At 55.7% G+C, this 25,952-nt stretch overlaps 1 protein-coding gene across 4 annotated transcripts in view; it reads right to left on the minus strand.

Annotated features, from left to right (window-relative positions):
* Positions 1-25,952, minus strand: part of RPS6KA2 (ribosomal protein S6 kinase A2) — a 349,946-nt gene that overhangs the window by 211,299 nt on the left and 112,695 nt on the right. The window contains exon 1 of one of the 4 annotated variants that reach the window (XM_060617076.3): positions 13,513-14,134. The exons of the other annotated variants lie outside the window; for them this stretch is intronic. Within the exon in view, the coding sequence (XP_060473059.1) occupies positions 13,513-13,563 (51 nt within the window). The 5' untranslated portion in view covers positions 13,564-14,134. Of the gene's footprint in view, positions 1-13,512; positions 14,135-25,952 lie in introns of those variants that run through there. 4 annotated transcript variants of the gene reach the window in all.

Genomic DNA, 25,952 nt, shown 5'->3' on the forward strand with positions numbered 1-25,952 from the left:
TTTCTTCCTTAATTATTGCTTCATCATTTCATCCTCTTGGCCATGATGCCATACTTTCTCAAATCTCTCCAGGTTCATAAAGTTCCCCTCTGTTCTCTGAGCCATATCGGCTTCTTCCGGGGTCACCGCATGCTTGTTTTCCTCTGTAAGGTGAGGAAGCCGTCCGTCCAATAACAGAAAGCTGGGCGCAAACTGGCTTCACCTCAGTGAGGGACCTGGCGTATGACGTCTTCTCCCCTGCAGTTTTGAGCCGTGACTGAAGTCACGATCCGTGCTTCATATTCCCGGGGCACTTAGCCTGCTGCGGTGTGAACAGCACTTGGGACGTCTACCCGTTTCGTTCTACCAGATTCCAATCTGCTTCCATTTATACCTTTGTATGTAGCCTGCACGTTAAAAAAAGGCGGATCATTATGACCGAAGTACTTCTCTGGTCGTCTGCCCAGGTTGGCTTACCAGTGGCCGTAGCCGCTGGAGCTCTGGGAAGGCTTCTTTCGTAACCCAGCACGTAAGGGACGTGTGCCGGAAAGACTGGACTCCCCTTCGACCAACGTGGTCTTAGTTAACTTGAGAAGGAAGCTCTTGCTACAGATGTACTCAACTCTGCCAAATTTAGGTGGAACCACGTGGGAACGCGGCTGTCTGCAGATTTCCAAAATGGATAGCCTGGCATAAAACAACCTCCAGGTGTGCGAACACCTGAGAAGCAGGGGCCGTGTTGACATGGGGACATGGCCATCCTCCAGGAGCCCAACTAGAGGCCACGGACACGCGGGCAGGGCTGGTTTCCACGCAGTGCTGAGAGAGAGACAGTACAAGAGGGACACAGAGAAGGTGCAAGGTCTCACTGCAGAGGAAAATCACAAGCCTGGTCATACAGATTTTATTTACCAAACACAAGTAGGTACTGGATGCTGCCCCAATATTGACTATTTGAAAGGAAGGCAGACACTTTTGGATTGCGTTAACAATGACTAGAATTTGCCTCAAAATAATCTGGAAATCGGTGGTGGCAGGGGGGAGCAGATGCATAAATAAAACAAGACCGGTCTTTACTTGAGAAGTCTTGAAATTACGTGTCTGGGACAGATCCGTGGGGATTTAATATACTCTTTTCTTCTGTATGTGCTCACAATTTTTACGATAAAATTCACTTTTTAAGAAGGGATGTAACCTCTCAAGCAAATGAGCGTGGTTGTAGATTCTTTATAGAGATTCTAACTTTTAAAATGCTTCTGATATTAAAAGCATCCCAGAGCAGCATGAAATAACTTTAAAGCTGGGTGCTTTAAAAATGCAGCCGTGACCCTGGCCACGTATAACACTAATTTCGTATGTCGAGCCATACTTGGTCCTATCCGCACCACCTACCTGGCATCGCGGCTCAAAGCCAGCCCGTCCCGTCTCATCAGCCTCCTGCCACCCAGGGCGTCCCCCCTACGTCCCTCCATGTCCCACAGACGCCACCTGCTCCTGACAAAAGTTATTCCTTCGATCAGGGCATGTCCTGCCCCCCTCCCCCCACCCACGGCTCCAGCCCTCCGCTGAGGAGTCAGTCCGTCACGATGCACAGCAAGTCTGCTCACGTAGGAAGTTGGATCCCCCGGTAACTGAGCCCCAAGTGTGCTCTTCGTTCATTAAATGCACTATCAAGGCTTGACTCTCTGCCTTTGATTCTTCTGTCCTTTATTTCACATAAGAAACTTTGGCTTTCCCAAGCACGACTTACACTCCGCGAGGTGGGGATACTGTCTGAATGTCTCTCCCGACAGGTGAGCGCCTCTATGAAGACTTCCCAGCTTACATCACCGTGACAGGGAGGAATGACCGTGGTTTGTGATTCATCCCTGGGTGTGAGTGGGTTGGGGGCAAGGTGAGAAAAAGAACAAGACCGAGTTTCAAAGAGGCCTTTGGACCTGCATCAGACTTATAGACAGTAAGCAGCCAAAGGGAGCTTGAAGGTTGGTCTTTTTTTGGTAATTTTTTTAAAGCTTATTTATTTATTTTGAGAGACAGAGAGAGCACACACACAAGCAGGGAGGGGCAGAGAGGAGGAGAGACAGAATTCCAAGCAGCCTCCAAACTTGGAGCCCACGCGGGGCTCTAACTCACAAACCGTGAGATCACGACCTGAGCTGAGATCAAGAGTCGGACGCTTAACCGACTGCACCACCCAGGCGCCCGAATTCTAGGTCTTTTAATTCTAAATTCCCTGCGTCTGGTGCTGCCCCTGCGGCCCCACTGTGCGTGTCGGTGCTCAACACTCAAGTGCACGGTACGTCATTGGTGATGGCAGGTGAATTTCCCAGATTTGCCCGCGGGTTGAACATTTAGGAGCTGTGTGTATTTAGATGTCCATCCCCAAGTGGATCTTTGGCTGCGGTCGTTAGCGCACGGATCCATACTCGTTTGCCACAAATAGCAATTTGACGAAACGCGGCTCACGTTACAAGACCTGGCTGGCCAGCCACCAGCACAAACAGGCAACACATTAGTGGGAATAAAACCGCAAAGAGAACGACAATTGAGTGACGGATGTTGCCCCTTAGGTCACGACGCAACGAATAACACACACTGCCCTTCACGTTTGCCTCCAAGTAAGAGAGTGCACACTGCGAAGACGCGAGGGCACGGAGGACAGGGCCCAGGGGGACGGCAGGGTGAAGGGGGACCCCCAGTGTCCCCCCCACGTGCCATCCGTCCCTACCAGCCCCCGTCCCCCGTCCTGCCTTTCCCCCCCCTTCTGCTCCAAGTCAGCCTTCGTTCTGCAGCGAACAGCGAAGACAGAAGGAGACGGAAAGAAACCCAGCCAGAAAGGAAAAGGCGGTAGAAGTCAGAGCAAGAAAGGAAGCCTCTGTTCCCTCGCATGTCAACCCGCAGACGTTTGGAGAATACGATGTCTGAGCACCGCCGCACAGCTGAAGACGCTGCGGGCTGACGGACCGTGGAGGAAGCAGACACCCCGCCTCGGGACAGGCAGCGGCGGTGGGGGGCCCGCGACCTTCACCACCCCCAGGACCAACGGTCCTCACGTCGGCCCCGTGCGCGACGTCTCCTTGTAGGCCTGTCCCCGGCCCCTCCCTCAACCTGCTGCCCAGCATCGCCACCCCTGGGAAATCTGAGCCTCTTTCTGCCTGGACGCCTGGGGTCCCGGGCGCAAAAGGAGAGCTGTGCCCCGGTGGCCCCCAGACGCTGCCCTCCTCGTGTGGCTTCAGGTCCCAGCGCTGGGCCACTCCTTCGTTTCTGCCCCCCCGAGGTTGCTCCCAAAATGACACAGTGGCCTCTGTCCCAGGGACAAAGCCCTCTCTTGAATTCCCCACCGCAGGATGCTAATGCGCTGACACCCCCCCCCCCCCCAACAGTGTCCCCGCCAGGAGTGTCCCGTCCTCAGCCCCTCCTCAAGGGGACACATACTAGCCTTCCTGTGCTTCACTCTCAAACCCCATCATTCTGTCCCGGGATGGTAGGCTCAGGTTTAAATCTTATGATGAGTAAGAATATAAAAAGAGAAATGGCCTACGCAACGCATGATTTAATCGTAATGTTTTGCTCGTCCTTAAGCAGTGTCCTAAGGTTTTCAGAGGCTGCTTTTCTGTTCAACCCACGGGCAATTCACCCAAGGAACACATTTCAGAACAAACTTCCCCTTCGATATTTATAGGCAATAAAATGTACCAGCTTTCTCCGTTTTAATTCAGTAATGAAACGAGGACCATAAACGCTCAATTGAAAACAAAGGCACAGGCCTCCCTCGGCTCTTTCGGTCCCACTTGTTTAATAAAACACTGGTGTTGAAATGCCACCGAAGGCAAATGGGATGTTCTTGCTCTTTTTCTTGCCCAGGGTTCACCCTCGGCTCACGTCATAAATGTGGTGGGTCTGCTCACCGCGCCCCACTCAGAGCCCCGAGCCCCCGGGCGGTGGGAGGGAGAGCCGGGAAGGGCGGGCCAATGCTGGGGGCTCTGTGGCGCCCCCAAAGTCTGTCTCAGAGGGTGAGAATAATCGGGATCCCAAGAAGACGATCGGCAGGAGCTTGGAGATGAGTACCAGTGACCCAGACACAAAGGACACAGTGGCTGCTCACCTACGGCAAGACCCTTGATCAGAGCCTCCGAGGGAAGCCGGCTCCCTGCAAACAGCGTCCTGTCTGCCCTCAGTGTCTCCTACCGCCCTGCTCCCCGGAGACTCGCACTGCCCTCTGTGACCGATGCTTCTGGAAGGCCATTAGTAACGTAAATCCTAACTTTTATAGCCATGTTCTTACAGCCAAGTCACTGTAGGGTGAAAAGCAACAAAAGAGAAGAGAAAATTAAATGAGGGATGGTGAGAAGGTCTGTCAGTGGGGGGACATGTGGCCCCACCATGTGCCTCTGGCTAAGCCCACCCGGGGTCGCTCTGGTCCACGCTCCGGTGCGTGGAGACCCACACTTTCACCCCGGAGTCTGGCTTCACGGACACACACACGGGTCCGAGAAATCAGAGGCCAGGCTTGAAACCCACGTGTCCTCATGACCATTAACACCTTCATGCGTCTCTGTATGGGACTGCGCGTGCTGCACGAGTCTGAAACCCCAGAGAGTTTAATTTTATAAATTATATGCAATTACCTTCTTTTTTAAGTTTTTTTTGAGAGAGGGAGAGAGCACGAGCAGAGGAGGGGCAGAGACAGAGGGAGAGAGAGAACCCCGAGCAGACTCTGTGCTCTCAGCACAGAGCCCGACGTGGGACTCAATCTCACAAACCACGAGATCCTGACCTGAGCCAAATCTAAGAGTCAGACACTTAAGCCACTGAGCCACCCAGGCGCCCCTGTGCAATCATGTTCTTAATTAGGAGAAAGTCTTGAAAAGGCAAGAACGATGACCATGCCCTCCCAACCCGGCAATGAGTAAACGAGAGAGAAAATGCTTCAAGAGTCAGTTATAATCTATAGACCTCATTCCCTCAGTTCCAGACATCTGAAATGTTCAAAATTATCTCATTAGTTTAAATTATTAGTTTTAGATTTACCTTATTAATTATGTGGTCACATAACGTCAGATTTCATTTGTAATTAATGATTCACCTAAGAACGGGGGCTTACAACTCTTCCCTCCATTAATCAGCAAACGTCCCTTTCTCCCACAGCGCTCCTCTGCCTGGGAAATCGATGTCCCCAGATCACTGCCCGCGCACAAATGCCACCAGAGCACGTATCAGACGGAGACCGTGGGAGAAGAACGCATTCCGGATGCTTAACACCTCCGGGGGCCAAAATCCACAGCTCGGATGGTGGGCGCGGGGTGGTGAGGGAACTGGCTGGCCCGTAGGCGCAAGGTGGCAGGTGGGAGGGGGGCGTCCTGGGGGCCAGTCCTTCAGGGCTGCCAGACCCCCGTGGCGCCATCCAGTGGCAGAGCGACCTTTCTCCCCAGCTGCTCCCGCATCGAGGCCGGGAACACAGCAGGTGCAGCAAAGGCTGGCGATGCCCCGATTCCGCCCCGGACTCTGTCCTGTGAGAACCTACAGTATGAAGCGAGTCTGTTAGCTCAGCCTGTCATCTGGCTGCAGCGGGGACAGGGGTCAGGGAACAGGCTTAGCACCTGCCCTCCCAGGAGGGGTGGGGTCTCGGCGGGCACCGCCCCCTCGGATGCCCCCTCAGCGGGTTTACCTCCCAGCATGAGCCTGACCTGTTCCCCAAACAACTCAGCGTGTTTCCTGAGAGAAAGCCTGGACCTAACTGTTCACAAGGTGGTGCTCTTTCTACCTCTTTCTACTCGATAGTAACAGAATGTCGTCAAGTCTGAAGAGCTGTATCTGGGTGGCTAAGAAACATGGAGACAAAGAGAAGCCCGTGGGGGCAGATGGCTCGTGGACACCCAGGGGGGGGAGGGGTGCCACCTCCCCCCACCAGGGCCATCCTGACGCAAACAGCGGGTGCCAGGGCGCCTCGTCCCCACGCGCCGGGCGGTGCTGCGTGCTGTGGAGACGCAGAGGGGGCCTGGACGCACGCGGCACGAGTGTCCGGGGCCAGGAGCACAGCAGCACTGGGACGTCTGTGGTTAGGGGCCCCACCAGGCACTTCTGTCCCTGTCTTTCCCGCCCTGGGAGCTCCCTGGGAGCACGGACAGGGTCTCCTGTGCCGACACAGGCTGCTGGGAGCGCAGGTTCATCCGGGACTGGAGAAGACCATGGGCTCGAACCGACGGCCTCGTAGCCCCTCCTGCAGCCCAGCTTCTGTGGGGACCGCCTCCGCGCATCATCGCTTCGGGTCCTCACGCTTCTGTGGGCCTGGTTTCTCCCGGCCAAGGTGACCGTCTGGGACTGAGAAACCAGCCCCAAGCCGGGAGCCGGGGAGGGAGCCATGGGCTCGCAGCCCGGGTCCGGATGCTGCTGGGACGGCACCACCAGACTCCGAGAGCGACACCGACAGACGCGGTCAGGTGACACGGGCCGGCTAGCGTGCGCGAGGAGCTTCGGTGTCTCCACCTCACACCTCGGGTCCAGGGGCCGAGGGCAGCACGCGGCCGGAGAGACTCGGTGCCCTCGCAGACCAGACACAGGCGGGCGAGCTTCATCAGGCCCGGACACCAGGGACAGGGGCATGGCCGGTCCTGCTGGCCCCCATCACTGCGACGACAGTCGCAGCCGGGGCTGGTCACTAGGGGTGGGGATGCGTGGGGGGCACCACCAAGCCACGCCCACCTCTCCTGCCGCGGGATGCCTGGCTGTCCTCGTCCCTCGACGCATTCCCGAGCCTGGCGGAGGCGGCTGTCCTCGTCCCTCGACGCATTCCCGAGCTTCTTATCGGCTTCACGTGCAGGTGGGGAGATGCTTCCAGATGATCTCGGAGAAGGACGCAGAGGGGCCAGGGCCGAACCCGCAGTGCTGTGCTAGGACCCGCCACAGAAACTCAACCCGGCAAGCCCTGCAACAGCCACGGGAGCCTGTCCCCCGCCTACAGACTGTGTCCGCTATGGCATCGCATGGCCTGCCTTTCGCTTGTGCCCTCCCCTCTTCCGCTCACTTGGCTCCTCCTGTTTATCCTGTGAGACTCGTCACCTCCTCCACGAAGACCGCCTTGACTGCCGGCCGGATCACACTCCTCTGTGCGTCCCCACATCTAGTCCACTGCTTCCAACTGTGCCGGGCGGGACCTCACCACACCGAGGGGTCCTGAGGCAGCACCCAGGCCTCCCTCTGGTGCCCGTGCACACCGGCTGTCCCGACAGCCCCCCCAAGGGCCCCGGGGGCGTGCGCGCACACGGGGGCATCGCTCCATGTCCTCCGTTGGCAGGCAGAAGGAGAAAGAGGAGAATGTGGCCCAGTAAAGGCGTGGAAGGACCGAGTCAGGGCGACAGGGGCCCCGGGACACGTTCGTGCCGGCCGGTCACATGGAGGAGAGGATGCGAGCCCACACTCCGCGCCTGCCTCGTTCCTGCCACCGCTTCCCGGGCCGTGGGAACAGCACACTCGGCCGCATCGTGTCTTCAGCGCTCGCCTCCACGTCCACGACGGTGACAAGAGCAGCGGTGGCCGGTGAGGGCCCCGTACGCGCAGGAGCGGCGGGCACGGCCATCGGGACAGGGAAATAAAGCTGGGCAGCATCCTGAGAGCCGGGTGCCCACAAGCCCGACGGTGGAAAGCCCCGGAATCCCGCGGGCAGGGGTGCCGTGTGGAAGCCTCGGCCGCAAGCGGCTTCCGCGGGCGCCCGTGTGGTGGCCGCGGGGTCGGGGGCCAGCCGCGGGATTTCCCGTCCGTGAAGCTGAAGGGGCGGCGGTGGGGGCGGGGGGGGGGGGGGGGTTCCGGAGGGAAAGGGGTTTGTTAGAAGCACGTGTTTCTCCGTCGGCGTCTGTCTGCTTCACCGTATTTATTTCTCCACTCAGCCAGTTTACCGGATCGTCTGGATCACGCAAATCCCATCACCGTGAGCCGCCCACATGTGGCTTGCTAAACTTTGACTTTCTTGGCTGAAGGGCCAGCCGAGAACATTCAGACACACTGAGTTTGGGAACGTTTGAGGAAGGGGCAGGATCGCCAGCACGCAGCAGAGGCCAGCGGACCCGGCACCATGTGAAAGGTCACAGGGTTTCTGTCCCATCGGAGCACAGACGCGGGAGACGGGCCCTTGGCAGCGTCCTTCCAGACGGTGTGAGCCGCGGGGAGAGACTGCTGAGCCCTGCGCAGCAGGAATGAGCCCCAGATACAGTAGCGACACCAAGGCCTCCAGACCACCCGCCTGCCACGGGGGCGGCCTCTGTGAGCAGGGCTTCCTCGCTAGCTCGGCCCCCCCACCTGGCCAGAGCGGGATGGGGGGGGGGGGGTGATGCCGGGACAAAGGACAGCGGAGGCTCTGGCTGGGGTGCAGCTGATGGGGGTCTCTGAGGGCAGAAGGCGGGGCAGGAGTCCCTGGGCTTCCTGGGACACGGCTGCTGCCCTCGCTCTCCTCTGCCCAAAGTCTCGGGCAAGGCTCCCGCGGTCACTGAGGCCCGTGTGCAGGTGCGTCTTCAGGGGCATTGGAAGGTGCCGGGCTCGGCCGTGGGCACACGTGCTGTGAACACCGGGACACGGGGGCCAGACCTGGGGGCGGCCGAGAGCCACCGCCCGGAAGTCTTCTCTGACCCCCTGCCCGTGCCGGCCCCACTCTGGCCACCCCCCTCGCCCGCGGAGGACACCCTACCGCCAGAGCCACGCCTTCGAGGACGGTAACTCCTAAGGGACTGGTGATGAGGAACCCACGCGACGCTATCTTCCCCAGGTCCACTGACGGCCACTTAGCAAAGACCAGGACCGTGAAGCAACACGTCACCCCGGGCTGGGGTCTGAGCGAGGGGCACGCAGCGCCGCTTCCGCGCATGGAACGTTCGTGGGCCAACGGGGGAAACGACGCGCGGCCGGAGTCACAAGTCTTCCAGGCTCTAGGAAGTGCCCCGGGTTAGCTGCGCGGCACTAACGTGACAGGCAGCTTAGCAATGGTTTCTATACACACCAGCGTGCACGCCTATAAACGCGCGACCTGCTCATGCTCACTTCCCGCCTACGTAAAGTGGTGTAACCAATGCACCGGCCTCCTACGACTTCTGCGGATTAAGTGGGTTATTACGTGTAATGCACTTAAAACGGGGCTGGCATCTTCTAACGGGGAATTGGGAGCTTAATCCCCAAAGAGCCACAACAACGCCTCCATTTCCCAGATCCAGACTGAAAGACGGAGAGGAATCGGACCAGCGCGGCGATGAGGGGGTCCTCCGAGCTGGAGACATGAGTCAGCCCCTGCACACGCCCGCACACACCTGTTGTACACACGCACATCTGTACTAACACGCACACCTACACGCACGTCGCCCACAGCCCCGAGACTCTCGAGCAGGAAGAGAACCTGGACGTAATCCTGAGTGAGCAGGTAAGGGCTTGAAGGTGGAGGCCGAAGACCAAGAAAGACACTCAAACCCACGGGACTTACCACGTGTGAGTGACGGACGGGGAAGGCCCGGCCACAGGCGTCATCAATCGCGCAGCCCCGGCTCAGGACTGGCCACAGGGAGCCGGGGGCCCCGACAGCACACTTTCCCGCCCACCCCAGACCCCCGTGCACCGACGCTGCCCGCCCCTGCCCTCCTGTGGGCACCGCCTCCCCTGCTCAGAGCAGGTCACTCATCGGAGCCGGGCCCGTCACTCCCTGAGCGGTGACGGCGGCTTTCAGCGGCGCCCGGCGTCCAAACACGGCCCCGAGGAGCTGCTCCAACATCAGCAACAACACAGGTGCTCGCGCTCCACACGGTCGTCTCGCAGTGGAGACTCCCCCTCCCCTGTCATCCAGCACCTGCCGCACGCTCCCCTCCCTGCACACGGCGCGGAACCGGGCCCCTCGGCCCAAGCCGCCCCTGCAGCGGCCGTGCGCACCAGCAGCCCCGCGTGCCCCCCGCTGGGGCTTGGATGCACGGTTTCTCCGCTTCCGTGGAAAGGCTGGTTCTCTTGCCTCCGACAGGAGGCGTCTGGATTCACCCGGAGAGGAACCTGGGGGCCAGGTGCCCGCCATACCTGCTGTGGGCGCGTGTGTCCCCTCAGTCCAAGAGGGAAGACCGAAACCGTGTGCCTGGACACAGGAACAGGGAGGTGGAGGGGAGGGGAGGGGAGGCGAGGCTGAGCCCGGCCAGCCTCACTGTGCATTGTTCCTTCCGGCTGTGCCCTCAGACCTGCGGCCCCCGCTGGCCCTGTGCAGCTGACGCACCCTGGGCCGGCCGGAGGGACCCCAGAGGACAGGCGTGGGTAACCGAGGACAACCGTGTAAGCTGGCTGCTTGAACCCCGTGCATTTAAAGGCCCCCACGGTTCACAGGCAAACGTCTGTTGAGTCTGAACAGGGCTGCCGGGTGGTAGCCACAAGGGGCTGAGCCCAGCATCCCCGTGCGCTTTGCTGGGACAGTGGGCGTCCACCTGCCATCGCCCCACAGAGAGAGGTACCATGATAGGGACTCACCAGATGCTGAGGTGGAACCGACAGCCACTCCGAGGCCCCCGACCTTGCCGGCAGGCGCCCAGGAGTCCTGACTGCGTCCCTCCCCGAGGAGGGGTGCCGATGGCCGGGAGGGGGCTGTCCGGGGAGGGGCACGGTGAGGACTGGAGGGAGGAGGGTGAGGGCAGGGAGCCGTGTGCCTCTGCGGCTTGGACACACGAGCCCGTGCACTTGGTCACGTCTGTCGTTCGCACCCAGTGAGGATCCCACTCCGGCGCGGAAAGGTGTCGACATACCCGGAGAGAACCCACTAGAGCAATGACTCAGCAAACTGGCCCTTTCCATCCCGCAGAATGGCGGCGAATCTGCCTGTTCCTCGGCACGGAGCGTCCCGGCCGCAGAAATACACGCCCGTCGGCTCAGAGAGCCACACGGGATTCCCGGCAGACATCGGGAAATCAGACGCGGACGTTGCGGCCAGAATTACGTCCCGGTGGCCACGAACCGCTTTACACAGTCGTAAGGATCCTTAACAGACAGAGCATCGTGACCCCCGCTCGTCCACTTCCAGGCCGGGGTCCCCCACACGGCGCCACACGGCCGTCCTGTCCACGCATGAGGCGAACGTCCCCTCCCTGGGGAGGGCGGCGTGGGGCCTCTGCTCGGCAGCTGGCCCACGCGGTCACACCCCCGGCTTCACCACCACCCGGGGAACCGGGCAACTCACCTCCTCCAGATGGCCTCGGGCTCCTCGTCTGCGAAACAGACACAGACACGCCGCCTAACGAGCGCTGGTCCTCTGGAAGGGTCTAGTTTCAGACGCAAGTGACCACGTGTACAAATACAAGCAACGTGTGCTTGCACCGAAGGCGGACCTATCTGTTCCCGTTCTTCAGGGAAGTCCCCGGGGACGGAGACCTCCGAATGCTCCTGCCGCGCACGCGCGTTCACGAGGGTTGTTGCCTGGCACTGACATCTCTATGTTTTATAAGGAACGTTAATTAAGTGAAAGCTTTAAATAGATTCTTGGCTAGCTGGGTCATAAACAGTGTGCGGCACCCGTGAGCGCCAACCGCACACGGTTCCTATGGTTCCCGTCGCGGTTTCGCCACGCGAGAACAAAAGTGAAACCTCTCAAAGATCCTTCAGGTTCTAGAAGATTCGGGCCCGGGTGGTTCAGCTTGGGAAACCCGCGCTCTGTCCAGATACATACAAACGTCTGTGACGCATGACGGGCGGAAACCAGCAAAGGGCAAACAGGCGAGACGGGCGCCGTCTGGGGCTCGCGTCCCGGCTCAGAGCGTGGGGGCGGCGGGGGGACCTCCCTTCCCTTTCGCGGCTCCTGCAGCTCAGGCCTCCCTCACCTGCGACTCCACAAGGATTTCCAGGGGCCGGTCTCTCCTCACAAACCCCGGCGAGGCCCGCCAGGCCCCCCAACAACTGCTCCTGCGTCCCAGCCGGGCACCCCCTGCCAAGTCTGCGTCCTCGCAGGGGCCAGTGGGGTCTGACCGCCTCCAAGACACTTTCTTCACCACCGCGCCCAGTTTATACCACATACCGTGCGCTCCCCGTTAGTACCACAGTGTGCACGGCACCCCAGGCCCTGACACGATCTAAGGACTCCGGTCTAAATCTTCAAAGGGACTGCAGGCCCCGTGGGGTTGAGGCAAAGGCATATTCCAAATAACAGTGCTGAGTATGTTTCAGGCGTTTCTTTCTTTAAAAAAAAAAAAAAATCTTTTTTAACGTTTATTTATTTTTGAGAGACAGAGCATGAGTCCGGGAGGGGCACAGAGACAGAGGGAGACACAGAACCCGAAGCGGGCTCCAGGCTCCGAGCCGTCAGCACAGAGCCCGACGTGGGGCTCGAACTCACTCACCAATCGCGAGATCATGGCCTGAACCAACGACGGATGCTTAACCAGCTGAGCCACCGGGGGGCCCCAGGCATTTGTTTATCCAGGCATTTACTTGTTTATCCAAAGATTAGAACGGAATATTACGAATCACAGAAGGCTAGGAGGAAGCTGGCCAGGGCACACACCCCCCCCTCGCTGGGCAGCTCCCCATGATGCTCAGCGAATATCCACAGACCAATTAAAGTCAACCTCTTACACAGGACCAGTAACAGGACAGGGAATCCTGTTGGGAGAGTGGACCACAAATTAACAAAGACACAGTTCTGTCAAACGGGATTCCCAGGGGGAGACAAAGGTGAGCCAGGCATGGGGGTGCTTGTGCCAATGCCCCACAGAGCAAGTCCAGATCCAAGACCACCTCCCACCTCACCCTCACCTGCTGGCACCTGCTGGCTCAGGGGAGGAGGGCTGGGAGGACAAAGTGGTCTAAAATAAGCAGAGGGGCACCCGGGGTGGCTCAGTCGGTTGAGCGTCCAACTTCAGCTCAGGTCATGATCTCACAGTTCAGGAGTTCGAGCCCCACGTCGGGCTCTGTGCTGACAACTCGGAGCCTGGAGCCTGCTTCAAATTCTGTGTCACCCTCTCTCTCTGCCCCTCCCCTGCTTGTACATGCACGTGCGCTCGCTCGCTCTCTCTCAAAAATAAACAAACATTAAAAAATAAAAAATAAAAAAATCGGCAGAGACCTAAAAGGACTGAACGCCGCTCAGCCTCCTACCTTGTGCCTCCAGCTCTAGATAACCTAAACTCGTCCCTTGCGGAAAAGAAACCGCTGCCCCCAGAGACCAGAGCTCGAGCAGGGGCCCAAGAGCGAGCGAGGTTCTGCAGTCTCAACGGCGAGATCAAATAACGTCTGCCAGAGAGCAGCCGCTGGGCAACAGGACCCCCTCGCGAGTCAACATATAAACAAAAACAGCAGCCAAGCGGGACGAGTTTGCACCTAAACGAAGAAAAATAAATGACAAAAGTGAAAGTTAAAAAAAAAAAAAAATCACACTCCGGGTCTCATATTAAGTATCAGGAAGCGAGGGGGAAAGGTTAGCAATGTCATGGGTGACTTTGAAATACAATTACCTAAGGGACTGGCCAGTGTGGCTCCCAGACGGGACAACACGGCGTGCTCCGAAGCAGTTTGTAAAGAAGCAGCGAAGGTACTTACTACTAACAGCGCCCCGTAGAATTTCGAGAAAGCTTCCCGGAAGCGAGAAAGCATCCTGCCTCGGTGAGAAATGGGTTTAGGGCCGGCAGTCGCCCGCTCCTCCTCCTGGAGCGTGGACAGTCTCAGTGCCCCACGTGCCAGAGAGCACACCTCCCAGTGGGGTTTGTCAACATTCGGGCTGGTTCTCCCCGGGCGGCAGCAACACGCCGTTCCCGTGCAGCGAGGCCAAATCAGAACCACTTTTAGGGACTGACCTAATCCAGCACCCCGGGCTCATTTACTTAATATAGGGACCGCCGTCTCCAACGGGTGGCGAGCGGGCAAGGTTGGCCACCTGTTCTGCTGCGGGTCTGCCGGGCCTGAGCGAAGCCCAGATCAGACGCGCCACTAGCTGGAAGCCAAGGGCGGTGGGGGCAGCTGGACCACACGGCCGACCGCCCCGGCCAAACGCACACGCTCTGCTCCGTCTTCGTGCCCGGGAGCCGGCAGCGCGGGCCGCTAAGAACGCGACTCCCGTCGTCGTCAGTCTTGCTTCCGTGCGTTTTTTTTCCCGGAGTCTCTCTTTCTGTCATTTTGAGCAGCTCTGACCTCCTCGAACCGTGGGTAGGGCCTCTGCGAAAGAAACCTAAAACCGGGAGAACGTAAGCCATGTACCAGCGCCACGCGGCTTAAGTGCAAAGCCACAAAGATTCACTGTTCCTGTGTCCGACCGCTGTCCTCCGGGTTCCTAAACCGGAACCTCCCTCCAGATCTGTGGCCACGGATGTCTAAGGCGGACCCCGATGGTTCATGAAATGGCCCCCGCTGTTCTGAAGTGGAGCTTAAAAAGAAACGTCTCTGCCCTTAATATCCACCCCAACGGCTCCTTGACGGGCTGTGGCTGGCGGATTCAACGTGCCGTTTCGCCTTCCCTGAGAACACAGCATGCCCACCAGCTCGAAACTCCTACCACGCCCGCTAGGCTCCTCGTCTGTGCGTCCCCAAACGGCAGCTAAATTGGCCTTAGCAAAGTTGGGCAGAAGGCCCACAAAAATAAAAGGCATAAAAAATAAGGTCCACTGACCGTACTGCCGCTGAGACACGTCTCGGCCAAAAGTGACTCAGCTGGTTTGCACAGCCGAGGGGTCGGGACCTCAGCCTGCCTCCCGTGACTGACTAGCACCACTCAGGCCCCCGCAAGGAACTCTCCCCTCGCTCAATGCGGCTTCTCACCACCATGTGGAAGGACAAAACTAAGACGCGTCTCTATCAGGCATCAGCGGACGTCGCCGTTCGTGGGGAGTCTGTGTGGCATTTTGGACGAGCAGACAAGAGAGTATCTTTACGCCCGTGAATCCCCCGCAATTCACAGGGGTGGCCCGTCCAAACGCTCCTCACGCCCACACGCGTGGGGACTGGGGGCCCTGAGGAGTTTCACCTGGCAAGTCAGACCTACGCAGAAACCACCTGCTTAGCTCCACGTCGAGGCGAGCACCGGGGGCAGGAGGCCGGGCGATTCTTCCCCGGGGAATTTGCACAGAATCTCCCCCGTTTGGAGCCACCTGTCACTCACGGCCCGGCCAATGCAGTGACGTCACTGTCACGGCATCTGCTGCCTCGCTAACTGGCTCAGTTGTGGAGAGGTTTCTAGTAACGTTCCAGAGCTGAAGGCGGAGCTCCCCGACCAACGAGAAAATGTCTCCAGCTGCCAAGTGCGGCCTCACAGGGCTTCGCCGCCCCCGGCTGGGGTGAGGGCACAGGCCACCGGGGTCACAGCTGCACGATCCAGGAGGGCGGGGGTTGCTTCGGCCCTGCTGTGGGAACCACTTCCTGCCGCGTGGTGTTAGCGACCATCCACACTGCTAGCGCCGGACGGTGTCCGGCTGACCTGTGTCCCCGACCTCCAGAATCCTGTAGCAGCACCTGTCGATGGGGCACCTGGTGTGCGGCAGATGGCGCGGTCCCCAGGGCCACACTGGCTCCTTCTCCCGGCTCCCCGCTGCCGGCTCCTCTGACGGCAACAGCCAGGCACACCTTCCGCCCGTGACTCAGCTATTGGGGGTCTTTCCCTTTCGTTCCCACGTTGACTCAGCCTCTTCTCCGTCGTGTCCTTGTTTCTGTCATCCTCTGCACCTGCCACGTGTCTCCCAATTGCCGCAGAGGGGAGCCCCCGACTCTCCATCTCGTAACCCCGTCTCAACCCGTTCTCCACAGCGTGACCAGACCAACGCTGACATCCAAGCCTTATAATCTTTGAGGACCCCGTTGTCCTCAGGACAAAGCCCAAGGCCCCGTAAAATGGTTCCCGAGCCCCCTGCCCTGTTGTGGCCCCAGTGCACCCCTCCTTGCCTGCCCACCCCTGCTCCTCACCTCTTCCCTTCCCCCCAAGCAGGGATTCTCCAGGGTGTATGTTGTGCCTTCGGTCTGGTCAACTCCCTCCCGGCTTCCTGTTCCCAGACAAAAGTCCGGGGGGTGAGTCCCCCAGCCCTGTCCACTTCTGTGGTGCCCTGGGTCACCCTGTATGGCCACAGCTGTCTTGGCAGGTGTGGCCTGCTGGCTTGTAGGCCCCGGAGGGCAGGGGAGTGCCTTACCCACTCCGCACACAATAGCATCCCTACTCGGGAAGGAGGGGCCGCTGCTCTGGCCCCCCACATACAACAGGTCATTAAATAAAGTGTGTACACGGGCACAGCCCACAGCCCTGCAGGGCCACTGTCCTGATCAGCCACGTTCTGGATCCAAGAAATGCTGTTCTAAACTCTTACCCACATCTTCAAGACCCAAGAAGGTGAAGGCAGCGGGGGTGAGTGCCCGGGGGACGCAGACGCTGCTCCAGGAGGGGCCGGCACCCGGCTCTCAGCGTGGAGCCACCAGACCCTTGCACATCACTGTCCCCTTCCCAGTACCGCCAAGTGCACATTTTCTCGTTTCTCTCACGCTGCAGTTCATGATTTGAGAGGTGCTCACCGCGGGGCTGGCAAAAATGGTGCACGGCAGCGGAGTGAAGTTCGTCACATGAAACAACTCACGTTACTCGTGAATCTGTACGGACATATACGTGCGTCGGGCCACACATACACATTCCAGATTAATGGGAATTGTTTAACGTTACAGCAACAGTCCTGAAACGAATGCTTCCGTTTCTCTAGCGAGAAGATACAGCGAGCTAATTCACACTCAACAAGCCAAATGGCTCAGAAAATGGTAGCCTTGAGGGAAGCTTCCCACCAGCGACCGGAGCACCTGTGGCTGCCAGAAGAGAATGCTCTGGATGCTGGTCCATCACTGAACGCGTTGACCGTTCCTCCCAGCGGGGTGCCAGCCCCCGACGCGATCGGCATGTTACGCGTCATTCTCCTTGCGCATCCGTGTGTTCGAGAGAGATGCGGTAATCGCTCAGGCTGTGAAATAAACCCTGGAAAGCAGCGGTGAGTGAGAGGCATGCCAGCCTCGTGGCGCTAACATTCCGCTACAGGAACATGGCTGAACAAATGACTACAAGTTACGTACGCAAACGCAGTTGTTAGGACTCTGCATAGCGGGTCATCTGGAGAACGGGGAGCGGGAAGACAGGGGCACCCCAGCGAGTGTCAGCAAAGCCAAAACCCAACAGGCGAGTTAGCGGTCGTCTACGCTGAGAAAAGCGAAAAGAGGCGTCTACACAAAGACCGAGTATCAAACAAAACACAAACACAGCAGACCCCGCGTGAGCAGACCCAGAGCCTGCGGTGGGTCTGCTCCTTCAGAAGGCACTGGAAGGCCACGTGGTGGGAACCAGCGGGGACCGTGGCCGGCTGCATCTTGTTCTGTCCTAAGTGTAATGGGACCGCGAGAGGGTTTTAGCTAGAAGGTGTTTCTCTGCGTGGTAACTGCCTCTGACCAGGGAAGAGCTGGACGAGGTGCGGGCGGGTCTCCGGGAACCAGCCGGGAACGTCGCTCGGACCACGGCTGCGTGAAGGGCAGAGTCATCTGAGATCCCACGGGTGGGGGGAAACCCGGATGGGTGACTGACTGGCTGCAGGATGAACAAAACTGGGGGGGGGGGGGGGTCAGAGGTGATCGTCAGAGACCCGCCAACGTAGGCGGAGAACATCGTTTATATCCAGATGACAGCTCCTTTTTAACTCCACGCCAGACTTCCCTTCCAAGCTTCAGGCTAACGTGCCCGCTGCCCACTCTCTGCTTGAAATGTTATTTCCACTTGCACAGAAACTCAACTAACAAGTCCACGGCTGAACACATCATTTTTTCCCCCCGAACCACCCATTAAAACGAACAGCTCCTTCTCTATGTTTCCTCATTATATAGCAAGTGGTCCTACCATTTGCTAATCATCTGTGATGGTTAATTTTCCGTGTCAGCTTGACTGGGCCCCTGGGTGCCCAAGTATTTGGTCAAAGATTATGCTGGGGGTGTCAGGAGGATGTTTTTGCATGAGATTAACATTTGAACAGATAGAGAGTAAAGCGCATTACCCCCCTTAATGTGGGTGGGCCTCGTCCAATCGAGTCCCGAATAGAATAAAGGGGCTGACCCTCCCTGAAGGAAGGGGTACTACCACCTACCTGATGCTTTCAAGCTTTCAAGCATCTGTCTTTTTCCTGCCTTTGGACTTAAACTAAAACATGGCTCTTCCTGAGTCTGGGGCCTGCTGGCTCTCGGACCGAAACTTACACCATTGTCTCTCCTGGGTCTCCCGTTTGCCGACTGTTGATATAGGGACATGTCAGCCTCCACAATCGAGTGAGCCCATTCCTGGTAATACCTCCCTCTCTCTGTCTAGATAGACAGACAGACAGACAGACGGATACAGATATCCAGATAGAGATATCTATAGACAAATACATACGTATATCCTATTGGTTGTTTCTCCGGAGCAGCCTGACCGATACATCAGCCAAAGAGGGGATGATATTGCCCAGGAAGGAGATAAAGTTAAAAACCGAACACACAAAAAACCCTAGAAAACGAAGATAAGTTCGAGGGTGGTACCACAACGGTATCCGCAAACTCTGGAGTGCACAAAGAAACAGGAATGAGCAGGATCGCTTCAAAGTCAGGTAGGTTGGAACGGGGGCAGGGCAGCCGCTGGGTGCACGGCCAGCCAGCAAGAGCCTCCGTCTCCCAGATTCCCATCCTGCTGAGTGCGGCCATGTGGCCGAGCTCCGGTCACCGGTACGTGTGGGGGGTTGATGGGACTCCCCAGCACCCCATTTAAGACGGACTCAACGTGCTAGGCTCCCCTTTCTGTCTTCCGAAGGGTGGACACCCAACCTGAGAACGATCCCGTCTGAGCTCCATGGACAGGGACTTCACCCTCAAAGACAGCAGAGTGACAATATGGGCGGTCCCCAGATGACGCCGTGCAGGAGAGCCCCCCGCTTCCCCACCAGCCTGGACCAGCCGCGTCGGTCCCACCCCCCGGCAGATCCAATCCTCCCTGACGTTAGTCACGATGTTCTGGAGCCTCTTTGTTGTGTCCTAGCAGAATCAGACCCTGACACATCCACAGATTAAGCAGCAGAGCCACTGGCAGCGGCCCTGGGACTGGGCTGGAGGGGACGCCTGTCTGCGTGGTCACTGCTGTAGCCGAGCACCAAAGAGTGTCTGCACCGGGGGGTGCGGGCGGAGTGAACGCACAGCGGGCAGAAGGTGCAGAAGTGGGGTGAGAGTGGGTAATTACAATGATTTACGGTGACGAGGAGAAAACACTAAATCTAAGGGGCGAGCATGTGTAAATCTGGAGTGAATGTGTGTGCACGGGCGTGTGTGTGTGTGTGTGTGTGTGCATGCACGCGTGCAGAAGAGACTGGGACATAAACAAAAATGGAAAGACTGAAATAAGAGTATTAACCCACCTTGTGAATCTCCCGATTACCTTTAGAGGAGGAAAGATACTTTCTTAAACGGGGTTGGGTGTGTATAAGCAGGACCTGTAGGGTCAGAGCAGGAATCTGAGGCTGTTTCTGAGCGATTTGCTCTTTCTTTCCTTATTTCGTCTTCCTCCCTTTCTCCCCTCCTGCCTCCTTCTTTCCTCCTTCCTCCCTCTTTCCTTCCCTCCCTCCTCCCTTTTTCCCTTTTCCCTCCCATCCTTCCTCCTCCCTCCTTCCTCCTCCGTCCTCCCTTCCTCCCTCCTTTCCTTCCTCTCTTTCTCTCTTTTCCTCGTAAGAAGCAAGGGCAACTGGAGAGAACGCTGGCCAGAGTGCAGGTCAGGTTGAAGTGCGGGGAGAAAAGCGGGAAGTCGTCCCCGAAGAGAGAGCACGGTGAGCACAGGCCCATGCTAGGAACAAGGGGAAGTTCTCAAAGGCTGGGCTGGCGAGGCTGGGTCCACACATCCTTATGGTAACAACGTACCCTGTAGTCGTCAGAGTTCAGACACACGGAGAACAGGAAATGACTGGCTCCTTCCAGGTTGTGTTTTTCCCCCGTGACCAGATTAAAAGGCTACAGGGCAAGATATTTCAGAGTCTGCAGCAAAGTTACGATAGGACCTTTGCTGGCCAGAAGGAGGTGACGACAGGAGGGGTGGGTGGGCCAGGCGGCGGGCCCATCGATGGGCGGGAGATTCTACTGAGAGGACGCATGTCTACAGCGTGGCTTCCATTACAGCCGGCGAGAAGGACAGAAACGGAGCGAGACAATGTGCAGGATCACTTGTCGACTGCGGTGACGGAGTTCCCGGGATGACAGAGTTTAAAGTAGCGGCATATTTGGAGAAGACGGAGAAAGTCACAGGAGAGGGGGAGGCGAAGGAAGTAAGAGGTGACGGCATCGGACGAGGTTTTCATACGGATGTCGAGGACACGGGCATGGAGGCTGGGTGGGCTCCAGAATCAGCAAAGAATCGCCGTGGTGACGCCACGTGGAGTGGACAGCCACACAAGTACAGGGACGAGTGGTGAAGCCAACCGGGTGGGATGCAGAGAAGCATGAGGTGTCCCAGTTGACGGGAGGGCTGAGCCCGGGAGCCACCCGCCCCAAACACGTAGCACCCAGGCACAAGATGCAACGGGGGAACCAGTCGCCTCCACTGGGGAGGACCCCAAGGCAGAGGATTCTGGGAGAAGAGTCTGAGGACATGGGGAAGGTGGATGGGAGCACAGGGCGTCGAGGGCAGCGTTTGGGAGGGTGTCTGCAGTCACAGGCATGAATGTGTGCAAGGGAACGAGTGACTGCGAGGTCGTGCTTTGAGTGGCGGCGGTACGGAAAGGGGGCGGCGTGGGGCGCACGGGCTGGTCATCTTGCCGGAGAAGGACCTGTCCCGGACCTCTCCCTGGACTGACAAATAATCTGACATCCTTCATTCACCTCCATCCTTCATTCTCGCAGAGTTACCGGACAGACCCTCTCCTGCATTTTCCGGAATGTTCTGTTGATGTGAATGAGGTCACTCTGAGATGGCTGGTTCTTCATTAACTGCTGTTTCTCCTATAGACCTGTCTCACCCGTCATTTTAACCGTGTGTCCTGGCCTCGTGCTGATGACGACCATCGAGTTCTCTGCTCTGGGATGGGAAGGTACCGCACTCTGGCCTCTCAGAACCAGGAACTCACATACGGTCCGATATCCTCTGTCACAAAGACACAGATTGAAATACACATCCAATTGATAAGGACCCTTGTCCAGGCCAGGACACTGGAACCCACATCGGGCAACCAAAGAGGTTTAATGTTTAACGGAACTACTTTCCCTCTACTCTTATCACACTCTGTACCCACAAAATAACGAAGGTCGAGGCCAAGGAACATCCTTTCTGAGTTCGGCCCTGCCCTTTCCTTGCTCTGTGACCTTGAGAAGCTCGTGGGGACACTGGGCACCATAATTTCTCCATCTTCCAGATAGAAACAAGTGCCCTACGCTGCCTGCCTTGCGGGTTGCTGGGAATGCCGAGTGACTCAGGACATGTGGCACAATATCACGCTCACGGTGACATTTTATTGGTCCGCATGCATCCTAAAAGACCTTTCACCCAAGTCAGAGCTTATGCCTTGCGATGCTGTAGTTAGAATTTGTGTTTACTCACCGGATGTGTCTTCGGTCTCCCTTTCATACCTGTCCTTTCCCAAACTGTCCCTGGGGAGCTACGTGTGGGATCGCACTGGAGTTTTCTTTTTTTTTTTTCTTTTTTTTTTTAACATTTATTTTATTTTTGAGACAGAGAGAGACAGAGCATGAATGGGGGAGGGTCAGAGAGAGGGAGACACAGAATCTGAAACAGGCTCCAGGCTCCGGGCTGTCAGCACAGAGCCCGACGCGGGGCTCGAACTCACGGACCGCGAGATCATGACCTGAGCCGAAGTCGGCCGCTCAACCGACTGAGCCACCCAGGCGCCCCATACACTGGAGTTTTCAAAAATGATTTCTCCATTTTCCTCTTCACGAGGACCATGTGACGAGCACCACGTAAGGTGGGTGCTGAGGATGCTTCTGTTCCGGGGAGTTATCTCCCTCAGGCTTTGTCATCCTATCTGCTTTGCAAGCCCTGCCTCCCAGAAGCCTGGGGACGTGGCTAAGTGCCTGGCTCTTCTTCCCGGACAGGACTGCCTCGTCCAGCTCTCATTCAGACTCTCCCTCCAACAAACCTTCTTCCACTGTGTCCGTAGACTGCCGTCTCCGGCTGGTGATTGCCCTGCCGCCACAGGCCTTCGTTGGGCTGGGGGGCACCCCGCATCACTGGGTCTGACTTTCCAATACGTGTCTCTCCGGGTGGATGAAACTCCCCGTCATTTTCTAAGCTGGACTCACCTCGCCAAGCGAAACAGGTAAAATCATGTTATCACCTACATCACGATGTGACGCGTCCTGCTCACGGAACTGCTCGTAGCCGATGGATGCCAATGGCGACATATATCGATCAAAACACCCTTTCCCAATCATGCGATCGTGGGAACCGGACTTATTCCAAATACGGCATCTTTTTTGCATTATACCCCAGGTCATGGGGGGCGGGGGGCAATTTCCTCTGCAGGAGGGGTCACGGCTCTATGGGACTGACAATGCACCTTGTACACGGGGTTCAATTCACACGAGCTGAGACCACTTTTTAAACCCAAAGAACACACATATTGACTCCATTAGGAAGCCCAAAACATGCTTTCACTAAGTTGCCAACATCAAACACAGACACAGCCTCGAAGAGGAGTTAGCTCGTAATCTAGGCCACAGCGGGCCCTCAGTGTGTTGCCTAAGAACGCGCGGCCTCCGGGAGGGCCTCGCTTCCTTCCCACCAGAGCCACTAAACATGCATCTTCTTTTCTCCTCCAGTCTCCCTCTTGGTTGCTCCAAATTTCTTCATGGGAGAATGAAAAAGAAAAGCAGTGCCACCTAGTCTGTGAGGTCAAAGGACAGGGCTTTGTTTAGAAGCACGCAAAGCTCTAGTTAACTTTGATGACAGTCCAGAGAGCCTGGCAGCTTCCAATTTCTTTTCTGCAATTCAATTAAGCTAATGTGTACATTTCTGCTTTAAGGTGTTCATTTTTTTCTACACAAGAGAACAATAAAAGGAGCCTGGGAAAAATTCCAAGAGGACAAAATCTAACAGACAAATGGAATCATCCAGCATGATTTCCTCAGGTAACGTTTGTTTTATGAATCCACTTTCCAGTTGTTTCTAGTTGTCTGAAGAAGAACTTAAATTGATTCTGGGTACTGTTTCCATTTCTTGGAAGGGACCGGCTCACATTTCTCACAGACCGCTGGGCTGGAGCTTGATTTTTCATAAGAGATGAGGGTAACATCTGGAGAACTGCCACATCCCCCCCCAAAAGTGGGGTAAGTTTAACTCAATCATAAATAACAGACACTGAAATGCCCCTCACAGGTACAGCAATCTTAAATAGTAATAAGGCAGTTGTTGGTAACATACACTAAGTAGCCAAGGTGATTCAAGGTCAGTTTCTTCTTCCAGAAGCTTCCGCAGATAATCAGCATCTCCCAACCACCCACCTGATCCTGTCCAAAAGCAATGCCCTGACATTTGCAAGTTACTGATGAAATGCAGCTTGGTTTGCTACGGGCATGTATTTTATAAAATGCATTTGTAGGGGCGCCTGGGTGGCTCCGTCGGTCAAGCATCTGAATTCGGTTCAGGTCATGATCTCGTGGTTTATGAGTTCGAGCCCCACGTCAGACTCTGTGCTCACAGCTCAGAGACTGAAGCCTACTTCGGATTCTGTGTCCCCCTCTCTCTCTGCCCCTCCCATGCTCATGCTCTGTCTCTCAATAATAAATAAACGTTAAAAAAAAATGTTTTAATGTATTTGTAGCGGACAGAGTTGGGACTGACTCGACATGAACATGATGTGGGAGACGAAGGGGGCATAGGCAGACTTCTCCAGCACATGGAAGTCACCACGCTGAACACCAATGACCCTAACACAAGTGAACACGGCACCCACTGACCCACGTCTCCCCCCTTGGTCCTGTTTGGCCACATGCTCAGTCTTGAGAGTCTGTGTTGCAAGACTCTCCGGGATCTTTGTCAAGAGGAGCGAGCCCAGATCATCTCCAGAACTTCTGCTGGTGGTTTCACTGCATTTTGTGCAAAGCCTGCAACCGTCCCTCTCTGTCCTTGACTCCCCGCCAGCCACCCACCCGTCCTTGCCCGTTCTGCCATCAAGCTGCCTTTGTCTTTCACTGTATTACAGCAGAATTCCATCTGTACTCTAGCATACTTCATTTCATAGGAATTTGAAGTGTTATTTCCTATGCAAGGATTTCTTTCCATTTCAATTTAAGTTAACATACAGTGTAGGATTAGTTTTAGGAGAATTTACTGATTCATCACTTATATATAACACCCAGTGTTCATCCCAACAAGTGCCTTCCTTAATACCCATCACCCGTTTTGCCCATCCCCCTACCCACCTCCCTCCCATCAGCTCTCAGTTTGTTCTCTGTAGTTAAGAATCTCTTATGGTTTGTCTCCCTGTTATTATCTTATTTTATTTTTCCTTCCCTTCCCCTATGTTTGTCTGTTTTGTTTCGTAAATTCCACATGAGTGAAATCATATTTGTATTTCTCGGACTTATTTTGCTTAGCATAATGCACTCTAACTCCATCCACGTTGTTGCAAAAGTGGTAAGATTTCATTCTTTTTGATCGCCGAGTAATATTCCATTATACATGTGTACCACATCTTCTTTATCCATTCGTCAGTCAATGGACATTTGGGCTCTTTCCATAATTTGACTAGTGTTGATGGTGCTGCTATAAACATTGGGGAGGATGTGCCCCTTTAAATCAGTATTTTTGTATCCTGTGGGTAAATACTTAGTAGTACAATTGCTGGGTGATAGGATACTTCTTTTTTTAAAACGTTTTGAGGAACCTCCATATTGTTTTCCAGAGCGGCTGCACCAGTTTGCATTCCCACCAACAGTGCAAAAGACTTTCTCTTTCTCCACATCCTTGCCAACATCTGTTGTTTCCAGAGTTGTTCATTTTAGCCATTCTGACAGGTGAGAGGTGGTATCTCATTGTGGTTTCGATCTGTATTTCCCTGACGATGAGTGATGTGGGGCATCTTTTCATGTGTCTGTTAGCCATCTGGATGTCTCCTTTGGAAAACAGTCTATTCATATCCTCTGCCCATTTCTTCACTGGATTATTTGCTTTTGGGGGTGTTGAGTTTGATGAGTTCTTCATAGATTTTGGATACTAACCCTTTATCCCATATGTCATTTGCAAATATCTTCTCTCATTCCGTTGATTGTAAATATTTATACCCCCAACTTGAAAGCACCCAAATATATAAATCAACTAATCACAAATGTAAAGAAATTCATGGATAATAATACCTAATAGTAGGGGACTTTAATATCCCCACTTATAGCAATGGACAGATCATCTGAGCAAAAAATCAACAAAGAAACAATGGCCTGAATGACACGCTGGACTGGATGGGCTTAACAGATATATTCAGAACATTTCATCCTAGAGCAGCAGAATATACATTCTTCTTGAGTACACATGGAATATTCTCCAGAATAGATCACACGCTGGGTACAAATCAGCCTTCAACAAGTACAAAAAATGGAGATGCATATTTTCAGACCACAATGCTACGCGACTTGAAATCAACCGCAAGAAAAAATTTGGAAAGACCATGGATACTTGGGAGATTAAAGAACATCCTACTAAAGAATGAATGGGCTAACCGAGAAATTGAAGAGGGAATAAAAAAGTGCATGGAAGCCAATGAAAATGAAAACACAATAGTCCAGAACCTTTGGGATGTAGCAAAGGTGGTCATAAGAGGGAAGTATATAGCAATCCAGGCCTTATTAAAGAAGGAAGAAAGGTCTTAAATACACAACCTAACCTTATACCTAAAGGAGCTAGAAAAAGAATAGCGAATCAAGCCCCATACCAGCATTAGAAGGCAAATAATAAAGATTAGAGCAAAAATCAATGATACCAACATCAAAAAAACTGTAGAACAGATCAACGACACTAGGAGCTG

The sequence above is a fragment of the Panthera onca genome, chromosome B2 (assembly GCF_046562875.1).
Source record: "Panthera onca isolate mPanOnc1 chromosome B2, mPanOnc1 haplotype 2, whole genome shotgun sequence".
In the NCBI taxonomy this organism is placed as follows: Eukaryota; Metazoa; Chordata; class Mammalia; order Carnivora; family Felidae; genus Panthera; species Panthera onca.